Genomic DNA, 16,194 nt, shown 5'->3' on the forward strand with positions numbered 1-16,194 from the left:
TTTGTGCCTTTGGCTTAACAGACGGTCCTGAGCGGCTGGGTTGACCAGCGGACATTCAGAAACCCAGGAGAATAGGGGAGCATGTGAGCAGGGAGCTCCTTCCCGCTGCGAACAGTAAACCTCAGAACCCGCCAGCTCTATGGGACGCCCACCTGGGTCAGTAACAGGAGCCTATGTGAGGGGCTGGGCGCTGGCCAAGGCTGCCTACCACACTCACAGGGGCCTGGGCCCTGCGCGGGAGCTCAAGCTACGGCGAAGGAGTGGCGGTGGCTGTGGGGAGGAGACCTCCAGGAGCTCTGCCTGGCTCCGTAGAGCAGAGCGGTGCAGGGACCTGTGCCGGCCGCCTCTCTCCACGCCAGCACACCTCACCTCCAGTGCCAGTCTGCAGGGGGAAGGGGCTGCTGAGGGCTCACTCCACAAACACCCATCAAGCACCTCCTGGGTGCAGGCCCGGGAGCCTAGGGACAAAGGCCCTGGCTAGAAAGAGGAGCCTCCCTGGAGACAGCTCGGAGGCCCGGGCGGCTGAAGGAAAGATGGTTCCAAAGGGCAAGTGGGCAAGCCCTGGAATGGTTCGGCAAGCACAAGGGCCCATCGTAGTTCCACAGCAGGGTCTGCACGCTGGTGGCCCGTGGGCCGCATGTGGCCCCCGATGCTCTGAAATAAAATTAGAAAAAATTGTTATGAAGATAATAGATGGAGGCAATACCGTACACACAATTCCCTTGTTAACTCTTTAACTACTGAACATGAGTATACACGTGGCCCAGTGCCTTTCCCGGGGCCTGTGGACGTGTATCAACGCGCTGACTCAGTTCCGGCGACGTTTGGAAGCGATGTCTGCTATTCTCAGTGTCACGTAATGTAAAAAGATCCCAGTAGCGAAAAGGTTAAAACAAGCGCTCTGGGTCGTGCTGTTATGAATCAGACCTAGCGGCAGCGCCAGTTAACATTGTTAGAGGGAAGCCATTGTACATCACGTTTGTCAGCCGCCCAGCATTTTGTGTTTTCTATTAGTTACTTTGTTATATTTTCTGGTCACAACATAAGAGGTAAGTGAAAACTAGGAGGAGGAGAGGGCTGGCAAGTTTTGGGTAAAAGAATAATTTTCATTTTATAAATACATTAAATAAAATCAATGTTTAAATAAAAGCAGTTATATAGTGTTTTCGTTATCCTATCCATAATCCTGAATCCTCACTTCAAAACAAATTTAACAAAATGTGTAAATGTGATGTGGCCCGCGTGACTCTCGCCTGTTGTACCAAATGGCCCGCGTTTGAATGGGGTTTGACGCCATGTTCTACAGGATCAGAACTGCAAGTGTTGAGCAGTAAGGAAAGCCAGAGAGGCCTCCGGGGTCTGAAAGCACCCGTGGTCCTTGCTTTCCTGGTTTCCCCGCACCTCACGGCCAATGCTTCTCTGCCATCTCAACTGGTGGCTCTCACGACACAGATGTCCTGTCACTGGAGAGCCCCTGGCTTTGCCCGCTGGACAGCTCTTCCTGGGTGCTCATGGTGGTGCCAGTGCTGCCGGTTGGTGCTGACACCGAGCGACTGACAGGAGACCCTGTGGAAGGGCCCCGGGGGGGGGGGGGGGGACGTTACCAGTCGTCACCTCTGCAGACGGATCGCCGGGTCCTCCCAGGGAGCCGCTGGCGGGTTTGAGCCGCTCTAGCTTTGGGTGAGCAGCCAGGAATACTCCCCTTCTACCCCCACCCACAGCTGCCCCTCCGGCTGCCTAGCTGTTTCTAGGAAGCTGTCGACTGCGGCTCCGTCCTGCCGCGTCTGTCTTGTTCACTGACTGGATCCTCAGCGGCATTGCGTGTCTGGCACATCACAGGCGCTCAGTCAACACACGAATGAGTGTAAAGTCAGGTGTGAGCGGGAGCTTGGTGGACCTGGAAGTGCTCAGAACAAAGCAGGAAATCAAAACAAGGAGCGGAATGGCCAAGGACCCAGTTCTGCAGGCCACGCCCCTGGAATGGAGGGGACAATGCAGGACAGAATGGAGACCTGCCCACCCACAGCCTACCACAGAGCCCAGGGCTGGGCAGAGTAAGGCACACGAGCCCCCAGTCCAGCCCCTGCACCCAGCTACAGGAGCCCCAGAGCTATGTGGACAAGCAGGTCTGGGTCCCAGGTCTGTGCTACATGCAGGCCAGGCTTCACGGAGACCCCTGGAATCGATGCCAACCCCCTTTCCCCCACACACACTAGGCTGCCATGGCAATGGTCCCAAGCGACCAGTCCCCTAGAAGTGGGTGGCTCAGCATACTGAGGGTTCACAGGAGCGGTTGCTGAGCCCAATTGCACAGCCAAGGTGTCGTGGTGGGCCACACTCTCCTGGTTAGGAGATGGGACGACGCCCCTTTCCCCTGCCTTTTCTCTATGGGATCCGGAGCCCTGCACAGTGCAGGCCATCAGCGTGGTGGAGCAGGGCGACCCCCTGGGGAAGGGATGCCAACAGGGCAATCCCCCGTCCAGGGCGAGAGCTGTGGGTGGGCAGAAGTAAGAACCAGGCGCCGAGTGTGCTTATGGCATGTGGCAAGCGCTTGTGAGTGGTCCTCTCTGCTGGAGGACCCCGGACTTGGGTTCCCCTTGGCTTCCCAGCTCAGGCAACCCACTGACAACAGTGCTTCCTTCTCCAGCTTGGGCACACTGGGCACCTACTTGGTGGGAGTGGAGGTGGGGAGGGGGGAGGCGGGCGGCACAGCCCAAGTTCCCTAGTCCCAACCAGGTTTCCTGAGTGTTCAACAGGGCCCTCCTGGTGCCTAGAAACATTTCCAGGAGGAGGAAGGGCTGCCCTGGACCCCCATCATTACAACAGCCTGAGAGGGTTAAGGTTGACTGTGCCAGCCTGGCCGATAAACACGTGTGGGGCTAATTGAAGGGCGGAGGGATAAATGGCTCGGCAAGCCTCACCTTTCTAGTTCTCAGGTCTCTTGTTCTTTGATGGTCAGACCAGGGTGCAGCTGCCTTAGCCAGTTCCCTGCTTCAGCTGGCAAGGCTCACATGAAAGACATCCCTGAGGAGAAGCTGCATGGACCTACCCCGATGCAGCCCCCGTGTGGAGACCCGTCAGCACTGAGATGCTTCCACATTCACTGACTCGGCTTTTCCCCTGCAGTCAGCGTCATTGGGTATTTTGTGAGATGGAGGACTTTTGTCGATTGGTGGTGTCAGACATGTTAACTAATGTTGGACTTGTGGGCTTGGACGTGCTGGGTTGGGATGCTTTCTTAACGTACTTACCCTTTATATAAAACTTTCTCTTATACAGATGAGTTTCTGTGGATTTGTTTCCCTAGTCTACCCAGACTCACAGCCCTAGGAGCTAACAGGTCTGTCTTGGAAAGAGCGCAGCCAGCGCAGCTTAGCGGCCATGTGAGACTGGCTCGTGCACTTTGGACAAGCTGTCAGACGGATGTCATGCTTGGTACAATGGGAGGGCAGAGGAAGGCCCCTAAGAAGCTGGACTGCCAGCGTGGCTGCCGCAACGGGCTCAAAGGCAGGAACAACTGACGGTGGCACAGGGCCAGGCAGCGTCTCCTTTGTCGTGGTCGCTGTGGGGCTGTGGGTCAGAACTGATTACCTAGGAACACTCCAAACTCACTGCCGGCTCTCATTTCCCGCAAGGTACTACTTCAAAAATTTTAAGACCCCCACCTTATTCTGGTACGACACTCCCTTCCCCCTCACAAACCACTGTCCCATTTCACAGGCAAGGAGACCGAGGCTAGAGGTGTACATGAACTTGCCCAGGGCCATGCAGCAATGGCGTGGCAATGGTGGAATATAGACCTGGCAGCTGGCAATCTGGGAGCCTCAGCCTTGCAAAAAAGGCCTGAACCCTCACTTTGCTTAGGTCCTGTGTCCTCGCCTGCTGCAGGCCGAGAGCACCGGCCCCAGAGGTCAGGCAGGGAGGCTGGATTTGTGCTTCCTGTCATGTGGGTGGCCTGGCAATTCTGGCCCCCATGACAGCTGAAAGTGGGTCTCCCTGCACCCTCCCCATACATCATCCAAGCTGCAGCCTGCAAACGCCTGCACCCTTAAAATCCCCCGCCCCTCCATGGCCTCGGACAAGAAGCCAGTCTGCTGCAGTTGCCAAGCACCCGTGGACAGACGGACTGCCTCCTGGGGGTCATCTGTGGATGCAGGGCTGACATCCAGCCGTGACCCTTTTGAGCACCGAACCACCGTGCCACCAGGTTTTCAAAAGAAACCTGGTCTCCCAGAGCTGAGTACACACTTCAGGCCAACCCAGCAGCCCCTACCACCGGGTACTTAAGACTGGGCTGGGTATGTGCGGGGTGCCCGCTGGTGAGGGGAGGGGGGCAGGCTGAAGCTGTAGCCCAGGGAATCCTGGGCCAGGGGCCTTCTCCTACCCCCAGATGACCATAGGCCATTTCCACAAGCCAGAGGTGCTTCACAGGAAACCCCAAGTGCCTTCTAGAACCTCCCCAGATACTTGAAGTGGGGCTCATGTCCTCCCTCCCTCCCTCCCACGCCAGCTTTCCCCAAGGTCACTGTGACTCCACAGGAAGTGGTGTGTCGTGGACGTGCTGGGGACAAGGAGGCAGACGTCGCCTTAGAGACAAGCCTTCCTTCTGTTCCGGTAACAAAAGCTGCGAGGCGGCAAGTCTTGCGTTGTCCGACCCAGGTCCCCCCACACAGTCAGCAAGGGGTGCGGAAAAAGATGTCCCTTTAATAAAACCTTATCAACATATATCGTACACAAACTACAATGTATCATAATTACTTTTTTTTCCTCTCGTAATTCAGAACCAGACTACAGGGTAAGAAAACACAGAACAGCTACAATGTTCCCAAGAGTCGGCACAAGGTCTTTTTTCAGGCAGATGATCTCTCACATGATATGATATACATGGATCAGAAAGGGGAGGTAATAAAACAGACCAGCTACCGGGGAGGGGAGAGGAGCGGGGCGGTCAATGTACAAAGAATTGGGGTGTCTTCGAGGGAAAGACACAGAGGTCGCCATGGGGGTGGTGGGGTGGGCCGAGGCCACCGGTGGCCCCTCCTGGGAGGAGGGCACAGGCTGGGTTCACAGGTGTCCGAAAATAAAACAGGGCCAGAAACAGTACGCCTGGTTGTTGGTGACCCCCGGCCCCCCCCCAGCAATTCCAAAGTCTTTCCGGCGTTCCGAACATAAACAGAGCAATTCTGGTCCAGACCCCATCTCTGAGAAAGGAGAAAACAGGCGCAAAAGAACATTGGAAGCCCGTCGAGGAGGGGCGGGTGGGCGCAGAGGTCAGTTTCCACGTCCCAGGTCATAGTCATCCTGTGTGTGTGTGTGTGGGGGGGGAAGCCTCTCCCCAGGGGGCTCCAGCCATCCCCCAGCTGGCAGGATCCTCGCTGGGAAGGGCGGCGGGGAGGCTGGAAGCCGGTGGGGAGTCGGAGGAGCTGGCACGGGGTCCAGGCGAAGGGCTGGGCCGAGGTGGGGTCCCGGCGGCTCCGGTGATGAGTGGCATGGCTCCTCTGCCACTGGGGGGGCTCGGGGCCCACGTGGCGTGCAGCCATTGCCAGCACAGCGGGAGAGACCGAGGGCATCTGTCCAGGTTCCTGCCCCTCCCACAAACCTCAAACAGAAAAGGAGACTTCCCTTCTCTTTCCATAGAAGGCCTCTTGAAAGAAACCACCAATTGTAAATGGTCCAGTTTATTCTGATGCTGTTGGATGCTACAGAGACCACGGTGCCCTCACACCTGGACTAGCTCTCCTGGCAGAAGAACAACCGGGGGGGGGGGGCAGACAGATAGCAGGGCATTTTTTTTCCTTTTTTTTTTTTTAAAGAGAACAACGCAAAGAGGTTGATTGGGGTGGGGTGCTTGCTAGAAGTTTCCATTAAAAAAAATTATCCCCCCCAAAAAAAACCCTGTGAAAACAAATTTAAAAAAAAATCCCAACAACCACCAAACCCCAAACAAAAACAACAAAAAGTGTCATGTACATAAAAGGTCCTTTTGGGAAGGGGAAGGTGTGTTTTTTTTTTCCTGGTTGCTGACTTGAAATATATTTTTATTTTGCATTTTTGTCCTTCATGTTTTATGGAATAAAAAGTTCGGCCTTTTTATTGCATGAAACTAAAATTGGGAGAAGTGAGGGCGTGGCGGGGTGGGGGAGGGGCAGAGGGGCTTGGGGAGGTGCCCCTCCCCTAGCTCCCCGGTAATGACACCTCACTTCTTGCATAATTTCGGGCATCTTCCCGCCTGCAACGCCGGCGCCCTCAGCATCTCGAGGAGGAGGAGGAGGAGGAGGAGGGGGCGAGTCACACGCTCATCGTCATGCTTGGAGAGTACTGCAAGGGCAGAAGCAGAGCAGGAACGCCTTCAGGCCCGGGATGATCAAGCAGCCAGCACCCTGTGTGGGGCCCAGCAGGGTGGGGATGGGACAGGGGCTCTGGATCTGGGTGGGAAAGCTCAGGGCTCAGGAAGTATGGGAGCAAGTTAACACCCCGCCACTCCAAACCACTCCTATTTTTAGCCGTTAGAAGCAGCGGTCTCTGCCCTGCCCTGCTGGGGCAGTCAGCTCTCCAGGACTTGAGCTTCCAGTGGGGAAGGTCTGCAGCCTGCAACCCCATGCCCTGCGAGGAGCACCGCGGGGTGGGTCCAGGCTGTGGCTCTGAGGCCAGCTTGGCCACCACATTGCTCCTTCTCAAGGGATGGGCAGCATTCAGAGACCCTGGAACGCACTGGTTACAAACCACGACCACCTCTCCCACCGGGATAGATGAAAACCGCACCCCCACCCACCCCACATGCAGGCATGCTGCTCCACTAGCTCGGTCGAAGCTGCTGAGGTGGGGTCTCCAAGGGAGGGGTGTTAACCAGAGTCAGGTCCGAGCTGTGGGGAGGCAGTGGCCAGGGCTCCCTGGGTCAGGCGGTGAGGGAGGGGGCGCGGGGCAGGCGAGAGGCACCTCTGTCAGGAGGGCCCCAGGCCCCCCCGAGCCAGGACTTACATTGTCATTTTGGAAGGAGTGGAGGAAGCTCCCTCCTAGCTCGCCGTCGTCTCGAGGGGTGCCCGGAGGATTGCTAATGCCACTTATGTTGTTAGGAGAATTCTGCAGAGAGAGGAGGGAGAGCTGAGCCCCTCAAAGTCTGCCCACACAGGGGGCGAGGGGCTTCTAGGCTCCCCCCCCGGGGGGTGTGGGTGAAGCTACAGGTAAACTCACTTTTGGAAGTCCATCTATGTCGCCCGACCCTGGAAGGAAGGAGACTTGGTTCAGTTTCTTGCTCGCTCTCCCTCGGACGCCCCCTCCCTGGGTTCATCTCAGGCGTGCGTGCTCTGGGCTAGGTCCGGCTGCCCACGGCCACGTGGTGGCTTACCTAATGATCCGTTCATGTGGTGGGGCTCCATGCCGCCCATGCCGCCCATCGGGCCGTCGGAGCCAGGACCCATTGGGAACTGAGGAAGGGGCACAAAGCGATAGAGGCTCAGTGGGTCCCCACAGCCAGGAAGCCGGCACCTTGGGGAGTCGCCCCAACACCAGAACATCAGGGCTATCTTGACATGGCCCCGAGTTTTGCAGGGCTGAGGAGCAGGTGAGGAGACAAAGGCTCCACAGTGCCGGCTCTCCCTCCAAGTCCCTTGAGCTCCTCTGAGGGCTGCACCCACCGCCCCGCCCCCCTGGGAAAGTCTGAAGTCCCCCAGTCAACCTCACACACAGACAAGAGATGGGGTATCCAGCTAAGTATGAACACAAGCCACACCCAGTTCACAAATGAGCAAACTGCCCAGATCTCTCCCAGCTTGGGCACGGTGGCACTGGGGCTCCTGTCACATGCACCCCTCCAAGCCCTTTCTCAGAAGCTTCTCAGGTGTGGGAGGGCCTCAGTGGGCAGAGCTGGGCATTGGTCACCTGTAAGGGACACACCTGAGTTGTCTCTGAGACCTGTGGGTGGTAGCGCGAGGTCATGAGGGCAGCTCCCAGGCAGAATGGATGCTGCATACCAATCAGAGCCTCAGAAATAAGATCCACCCACCCACCCTCCCGGGCTTGCCAAGAACCATCCGATCCATTCATAAAGGGCACACACAAGGGCAGGGAGTCACAGGCAGCGGGGACACTGGAGAGCCAGGTCCCAGGGATGAAGACCAGCAGGCACATGGGAGGGGGAAGGTGGCAGAATGGCGGGTACCTGGCCTGCACACCTGGGGCCCAGCCTGCAAGAGCAAAGCAAGAGCCAGTGGCCAGTGGCACAATGCCAGAGCAGGGCAGGGAACCGAGCCGGCTGCGCGCAGGAGGCAGCAAGGATGGACTGGGGAAGGCAGACCTTGGGCCCCGGGAAGCCTCCACAGCACGGAGCAGCTCGAGCAGACATGCAGGGGTGAGGTGGAGACAGAGTGCAAGGTGGCCCAGGCTCACCACCTGTGCATCATCTGGCAAAAAACGTCACCCCAGTAAACCGAGCGGTTGAGGAAGGTGAAAAAACTCATTGATGTGAAGTGGCTTCAAACTTACAGACCCAAGAGGGCAGGGTAGAACGGCCCTGTGGGGTTTCTGCATGGGGACCCGGAGTCCGAGAACCTCCTTGCTCCCACTCAGGGGATGAACTGCAGATCTCTCTGAGGCTTACAGCCCAATGCTTATGCTTCAGCCCTGGCACCGGCAGGGATCCTTGCAGGGTGCCATCAAGTGGGTCGCAACTCACAGGGAGCCTAAGGTCAACAGAATGAACCACTGCCCAGTCCCCTGCCATCCTCGTAACTGTCCTCCTGTCTGAGCCCACTGCTGGTCTAACGCATCATCATTACATGTCCACGTGTTACTGCTGTATCAGAGACACCTCTGGGAAAAGCCATACATGCCTGGGTGTCTATAGTGTGTAGTTTTCATTAGCAGGTGCATTGTGTTACACGAGGGCTTTCCAGAAGTGGAAAACTCACATTGTATTTTCATTCGGTCTCTTTTTGAAGCCCTGCGTAATTGGCCCGCTCCACAATTCACCTATTTGAAGTGTCCAACACGTTGAGGATATTGACACACAGCACAAGTTCCTCCACGCCCCACAGAGACCCTCCTCCGTCCATCAGTGGCCTCCCCCTCGTCTGCTGCCTGCCTGTAGAGCTGTGGACTGCAAGCCCATTTCACAGGTTCTAGAAACAGCACCGTCAAGCATGGATGCGCCTCTGGTGTCTAACAGCTTCCTGCACTCGGCAGAGTGGTGTCAAGGTGTGGCCGGCCACACTGGAGCGTGTCCCGGGACGTCAATCCTCTCACTCACGCGCGACCAACGCCCTCTTGCACTTGGGCACCGCACTTTGCTCCCTGTCTGCTGATGGACAGCGCAGGGGTTTCTAATTCTTGGCTGTTAGGAATCAGGCTGCCAAGAACATCCTCGGACACGGTTTCTGTGGACGGAGGCTTTCCGTTTGTGAGGGTGTTTGTCTGGGGTGGAAGAAGGGAACTGTTTAACCTTCGGAGTAACCGCCAGGTGCCACAATTATAAAGACTGTTCCACCCCAGGACACAGAGACTTCGTTCATCCTTCTTGTAAGCATCTTACCCTTTCAGCTCTCACATTTAGGTCTAAGATTCTTATAGGGTCGATACTGTGTGTGTGTGTGTGTGTGTGTGTGTCTGTGTGTGAAGAAAGGGGTCCAACGTTAGCCATTTGCATGTGGACTACTACTCAGGTGCTCGGGCGTCATTTGTCCATTAGGTATGACTTTCTGTTACCTAAGCGCTGTTACTTACACCGAACATGGCCAGCTCGCTGTGACAAGTGGAACCAATTAGTAAGCGGGCTAGTAAGTGTGAGAAGACAAAGCAGTAATTTAATAATATTCCTATCCTCCGCACGACAGTTTATTGAAACGAGTCTAAACTCACTGCCATCGAGTTGACGCTGACTCCTGGCGACCCTGAAAAGGTCAGGGTGGAACGAACGCTTCCTGTCGCTTCTGAGACTCACTCTCTACAGGCAGCTGGTGGTTTTGAATGGCCGACCTCGTGGAGCACAACCCAATGGGCAACCGCTGACCGCCAGGTCTCCGCTGCAGAAACTACCGGGCACGTAACTTTTGGTGGTTAGACTCAGACATGTTCTGAATATACGTGACTGTGGCATTTTTAAAGAGGAGAAATGTAACAGGACTGATAAATTACCGAATGAACCTTCTTTAATAGTAGTAATAACAGGAGCCCTGGTGTCGTAAGTGGCAATATTTTGGGCTTGCAAGGTCGGCAGTTCAAAACCACTGGCTGCTCCAAGGGAGAAAGACAAGGCTTTCTGATCCCATGAAGAGCGAGTCTTGGAAACCCACAGGGGCAATTAGTCCCTGTCCTACAGGGTCCGCTGTGAGTCAGCATAGACGCCATGCAGTGCGGGAGAGGAAGCCGCAGCGATGCTTCTGTGCCAGGAAACAAGAGGGAGACGTTCTCGGATGAAGCGGTGAGACGAATGTAGCCAAACACAAAATGCACAGGCATCTTGCAGCCCGGTGTTTGTCCAATGCAACGGCCTCAAGCACAGGGTGCTGTGTGCTGCGGGCAGGGAGCGACGTCCACTCAGAGCAGCCCTACAGGACAGACGAGGGCAGCCAGCCCAAGGGTTTCCTGTGGTGAATTCTCTCCAGGGGCAGTCTGCCAGGTCTTTCCTCCCACGGAGCGACACTGAGGGCCTTGAACAGTTAACCTCTCGATGAGTAGCGGTTTCCCCACCACGCAATGCATGCAGTCAGGGCTCCTGAACTATACACTCTGGCCACAAAAGCCGCTGGGGGGTGAGGGGGCAGCTAGTAAGCACTGGACTCACCAGCCCAGGTGTTCACCTGTAGGCAGGCGCCAGGTGCCACCTCCCCGGAGCTGTCCACCCGTTTTGCACCAGACTTGTTCTAAGGCTGCCTTCTGTCAGGAGCCTTCTTTGCGTCTATCCGCAGTCCATCGACTGGGCTACCCTGTCTCATGCGGCCGCCGTTCGCAGACGCCCCGAAGCACACCGGATGACGACCTTACAAAGGAAGCTTCACTTTCTCCAGGAACGTGGTGTGGACGCACAGAACGTGACACTGCAGTCGGATCCCAAGTCAGTTGCAGTCTCCAGAATACAGGAGTGGGGAGAGCCCCATGTAATGTGGGTGCCCTTTGACTACCCTGGGAGGTTCTGCTGCAGCCGCACAGGGGAGGGCAGTGAGCAGGTGGGCGGCTGGCTCATCCTCCCTCGGCTTGCCTGGCTCTTCACGAGCGAGCGCCGAGCAGTTCTGGAGAAGCGACGTGCACGTGTACCATTTCCAACTTCCAAGACATCCCTCTTGGCTTACCCTCTAAGTCAGCGGTTCTCAACCTGTGGGTCACGCCCCCTTGGGAGTCGAAGGACCCTTTCACAGGGGTCACCGATTCATCACGGTAGCAAAATGACAGTGATGAAGTAACAGCGAAAATAATGTTATGGTTGGGGGGGGGGTCACCACCACATGAGGATCTGTGTTAAAGGGCCGCGGCCTGAGGAAGGTTGAGAACCACAGTGGTTCCACGTGTTCTGAGGAAGTTGAAATATGAGGGCAATCGTGATGAGGCTCGGTATCACAGGCATGCAAACTCACTCCTTGTACACAGTGCTGTGTGCACAGGTGTGCAGGGCAGGGAATGTGAAAGATCTTCTTCATTTTCTTTGCTAGGAAAGTTCGTCGGCTGTACACAACTTGCCAACATTTACCAGGGCCCTGTCTGCCGACACTGCAGAGCAACGAGCCGAGTCTACTGCGTACTGGGGTGAGAGAAGAGCCATCTTTTGTGCTGGGCTTTCTGGGTCGACCTTCAAGGGGAGAGCACGAGTGCCATGCTTCCGATCCCAGTCCCCCAGCACTGCCGGGAGCCCTTCGTGGTGCTGGTTGCCAGGATTCTGTGGAAGACTACCCTGTACCACAGAGTCGCTGGGACAAAGAAACGGACGGCCCCGCCGCTCCGGGGCCTAGGCAGCCACAGCAGGGCCTCAGTGACGATGACCCCTTCCTAGGTCCACGGGAGAAGAAACACTTCACACCCCTCGGCATCGCGGGGGACTCCCCCTCCCTCCTTTATGAGGATGCCTGCCAGGGGCACAGGCCGCCCTCTGCTGCAGTAGGACCCCTGTTTTCAGTGTCCTCACAGACCCCGCTTGCGAACACGGGACCAGGGACCGGGTCAGGACACCCGCCGCTTCCCAGGACAGCGCAGCTCTGTCCACAGCAGCCAGCACACCTGTTGGTTGAGTTGTAGTCTCTAATCAGGCAACGAGGAGCCCTTTCTCAGCTCGGGGGGCAGTCAGGGGGAGGACTCGATGGCTCATGTCCATGCTGCTGCTGCTGGCTGGCCCCTGGGGTCTCTTTGGATGAGGATGCCCAAGAATGCCACCTGGGACTGTGGGGTGCATGCTCGCCCACGCGCCTGCAGGCCCTTCTCTTCTAGACCCTGTCCCGAGCTCTCTCAGACTCTGTGTGGTCACCCATGCCCCTGCCCACATGCCCGTGCACATGACTGAAACCACACTCTCCACGCCAGCCATTTCGGCGATGCCTGGGTCACGCTGTGGTGGAACTGCACTCCCGTCTCATTCTCATCAGACCTCGCTCGAGCAAACGTGGTCCCCAGGCTTCCTGTGTCAGACAGACCCGGCACCGCCTGCATATGGAGCACGACAGGGGACCAGCAGGCAGAGCCACAGGCGGACAGGCCGCTCAGGTCGCTCTCCTCCCAGTGAGGCAGCATGGATGGTGGCCCCTGTGCCCCACAAGTCACGGCTGCAGACATGAGTGGTCAGGGGGAGATGGGAACAGGCTCCATGGAGATGGCTAAACTGACACTGAAAACTGTGTCCATGATCCCAACCTGCCACATCCCTTGCCAAACATTGGGACACGGCCCATCCACCCCCATGGGGCTTCAGAGCCCAAACCTGGAGGGAGGCAATGCTGACTGGGAGGGGAGTGGGCGGGTGGGTGGTGGAGCACGAATGGGCGTAGCACACAATCCTCACGCCTCCTCCTCGTGCCACCCTGGCTGAGGCTGCCCTCACCACCCCAGGGGGCAGGTCAAAGACTACCTCACGGGGTGGCTGTGACCAGGGTCTAGTGCACAAGGGGATGTGTGTCACCTTAAGAACTGGGCCAACAAAGTCACACAGACCAGCCTAACGGTCATATCCCACCCACAGCAGGCAACAGACAAGGCTGGACCACAAGCCCGCCCTCCTGCCCTGCAGCTCTCAGGTGGCGCCTCCTTCCCAGGCGTGGAGGGAAGAGCACGGCAGCAGGTGTGGAGAGGTGGGTCAGCCCGGCCGGCCTGAAGCCCAGAGGCCCAGCTAGGGGACAGGGTGCCTCCAACCAAAAGCTCTGGCGCAGAGGGACCAGTGGGAAGCAGAAAGGTGACGCCTGAGCTGGACGTCCACAAAGAGGTTGGAGTTAGGAGGCCGAGACAGGGGAAGTGGCTTTTAGTGACATGAGGAGAGGAACAGGGGGTGGGGGCCTGAGGTCACCAGGTCCACAGGGCGCAAGGCAGCCGCTGAGCCCACCAAGCTGTTTCCTCCTGCTGGCAACCCCACCCTCAACCTCCACAGTAAGGGCATTGGCCCCAGGGCCGGGGGGGGGGGCTATCCAGGGGAGGATGGCCGAGCAGGGGCAGACCCAGACACCCACACATGCCAAGGGCCTTCCGCACCAACACTTGAGAGCAGTGGGGGTCCCCACAGTGGTGTCTGGTGACCTCACTCTGAAAACACACACACTCCGTCCGTCCATCCGTCCATCCATCCCCTCCTCCCCACCACTGCCAGCCATGAAAGGGGAACTGAGCTGCCCAGGAGTTAATCACTTTTCTGACGGTTTATTTTATTCATCTTTGGTAACAAATGGCTGAAATCAATTAAACGTGCTTCCTCCTCAGCCCGACGAAGTTAATTATGATTTGTTATGGTATCTGATATGTAAATTATTAGAAAGCAGACTTACGTTGGACCGGCTGCCTCCAGGCGGCACCGGATTAATCATTGTGTAGATGTTGTCACTGGAATTTGTTGAATCTGTAGAACAGTGGAAACCGGCAAGTCGGGGTGATTAATTCACTTCTTAATTAAAACAAACTCCTGGCACTTGAACTCATTCTATTGTATTTTATCACCTAAAACTCCCTCTAAGTATCACCATTTTCTGGCTAATTTGTATTTAATGATGATTCACAAAATTTTTAATCACAGAAAATTCAACCGCGAAAACCACTCGACCCCAGAGAGGGAGCACTTTAGGGCCTCCTGACAGCAGTTGGACACTGCCAAGGGGGCCTGTGGAGGCCACAGTTCTCAGTGCCAGAGCCCAGACACTAGACTGGTACTGAGACCCAGTAGTCAACCCCACCACTGGTAACCCACCCCTTAGTGGAGGCAGAGAAAGGCCACACATTGCCCGCCCCTGCACCCAGGGAGGGAGCACCCTGCCTGGTGGAGGGGAAAAGGGGAGGTGGGCTGGGCCTGGGGCTAAGGGGAATTAACATATGGGGAGGTTGACTGTGACCCAGTCTGAATGTAGGTCATGCAGCTCATAAAAATGCAGCAGCAGCTAGAGAGCCTGCAGTCGCCAGCTCCAGCCCCGCAGCCGAGCGGCCTCCCTGGTAAGGGAGCAGAGAAGGGGTAGGTGAGAGGGTCTCGCCATCTCCTCCACTAGCGAGAAAAGTCTCTGGGAGCCATGAGCCAGTGTGTGCCTATGAGGAGCAGGGTCTGTGTTTCTCGGGCAGAATCCCACCCGCCGCACTCCTCATTTGGGGAGGGGGTAAGGGCTGGGTGTGGAGTGAGTTCTAGCTGGCTGGTCTGCTATTCTTAGCAGAGAGGCACGGTGACGCCATGCATGTGAGCACACATGCCCTCGTGTGATCAAGGTGAGAGGGGGAGGGGACTCTCCTACAGAGAAGACTGGATGTCCAGGGGTGTGATGACTCATGGTTTAACACCATGGACACTAGATGCATCCAGAGAAAATGCCCAGGCAGGCAGCCAGGGGCAGCCCTCCCTCGTGGGAGTCGTGGGCAGGGAGGACCCTTGATCTCAGAGCACCCCGATCAGCCCTGTCCTGTAAGGGCAGCACCCAGGATCAGAGAAATACAGTGCTCCTGGTTGAGGCTGACATGCCCTGGATGTCCTGGAGGTCAGGTTGCTCACCAAAGAGCTTTGGCTCAGGGCCCCAGGTCCCTCCAGAACCACCAAATATCCTTCTCCCCACCTCGGTCCCCAGTCCTCTCACCTGCGGGACTAGGCATGATGGGCGTTCCTGGGGGACCGCCACCACCAGGGGGCCCCTGGAGAGAAGATGGGAAACTGACATCAGGAACCACGGGGACGGCACGGTCTCCAGCACTCACTCAGGGCACAGGACGGGTCCTTGTTCCGGGAAACTGGCTCTGGGACCCCACCGCACCCCCGTGGGCTCACAAACACACGGCCGAGTGCTGGCCGCCTGCGTTTATCAGTAGCAGGTCTTAGGACAGTTTGGAGCCTGTGCTTGGGATGCATTTCTGAGGGGAGTGAGCTGGGAGCAGCCGGCGATCCCTGCACACCCAGGCACATGTGGCTGGACAGGCCACGCCCCGAATCCACACACTTACCACATAGGTACCGGGCGAGGAGGACGAGTATGGAATCTAGAAATCAGATGGGGAGCCAGCGGTTAGTCTTGCAACAGGCAGCACCCCCTTAGCCTTGGAGTTCATTTGGGGACCCAGTGCCACTGTGCAGGAGAACCTCCTGGTCAGTTTCCTCTCGAAGGTCATGGATATGAAGGTTGGAGCCCATTCTCTCCTGTGCGGGTCTCCGATGGCTGGGAGCCATAGGGGCTGGGGCCCAAGGCATGGAGGCTGTCACCCTGGACTGTCCCTGCCCGCCCCTCCCTCTGAGTACCAGAGGTCAGACCTGTAAGCCTCTGTCCAGGCTAGCCTCTCAGCTCACACCTGGCCTCTGCAGTGGAGGGGAAGCCCAGCAGGCAAGGTCTGCCAACCTTGGTGGGCTTCTCCCTGAGGCATTGGGCACCGATCATGGTATCCCAGGAGTCCTGCTGCACTGTGCCGGAATAGTGTCACCTCCAGCAGGGGGACAGGAACCACCCTAGAAAACACCCCCAACCGGCTGTGGGTACTTACTGAGTTAGCACTGTTAGGATTGGGCCAGGGTCTGCCGGCTCCGGGGCCCCTGAGGGGGAGAAGGGAGACAGTGAG

At 57.1% G+C, this 16,194-nt stretch overlaps 1 protein-coding gene across 5 annotated transcripts in view; it reads right to left on the reverse strand.

Annotated features, from left to right (window-relative positions):
• Nucleotides 1-4,684: 4,684 nt before the first annotated feature.
• SSBP3 (single stranded DNA binding protein 3) overlaps nucleotides 4,685-16,194 on the reverse strand; it is a 153,689-nt gene continuing 142,179 nt past the window's right edge. For all 5 annotated transcript variants that reach the window (XM_075556584.1, XM_075556575.1, XM_075556611.1 and 2 more), the window contains 8 exons: nucleotides 16,120-16,168; nucleotides 15,589-15,624; nucleotides 15,228-15,282; nucleotides 13,947-14,017; nucleotides 7,346-7,424; nucleotides 7,192-7,220; nucleotides 6,979-7,080; nucleotides 4,685-6,318 (listed from right to left, as the gene is read on the reverse strand). In XM_075556584.1, the coding sequence (XP_075412699.1) occupies nucleotides 6,289-6,318; nucleotides 6,979-7,080; nucleotides 7,192-7,220; nucleotides 7,346-7,424; nucleotides 13,947-14,017; nucleotides 15,228-15,282; nucleotides 15,589-15,624; nucleotides 16,120-16,168 (451 nt within the window). In that variant the 3' untranslated portion in view covers nucleotides 4,685-6,288. The remainder of the gene's footprint in view (nucleotides 6,319-6,978; nucleotides 7,081-7,191; nucleotides 7,221-7,345; nucleotides 7,425-13,946; nucleotides 14,018-15,227; nucleotides 15,283-15,588; nucleotides 15,625-16,119; nucleotides 16,169-16,194) is intronic.

Source organism: Tenrec ecaudatus, chromosome 1 (genome assembly GCF_050624435.1).
Source record: "Tenrec ecaudatus isolate mTenEca1 chromosome 1, mTenEca1.hap1, whole genome shotgun sequence".
NCBI lineage: Eukaryota > Metazoa > Chordata > Mammalia > Afrosoricida > Tenrecidae > Tenrec > Tenrec ecaudatus.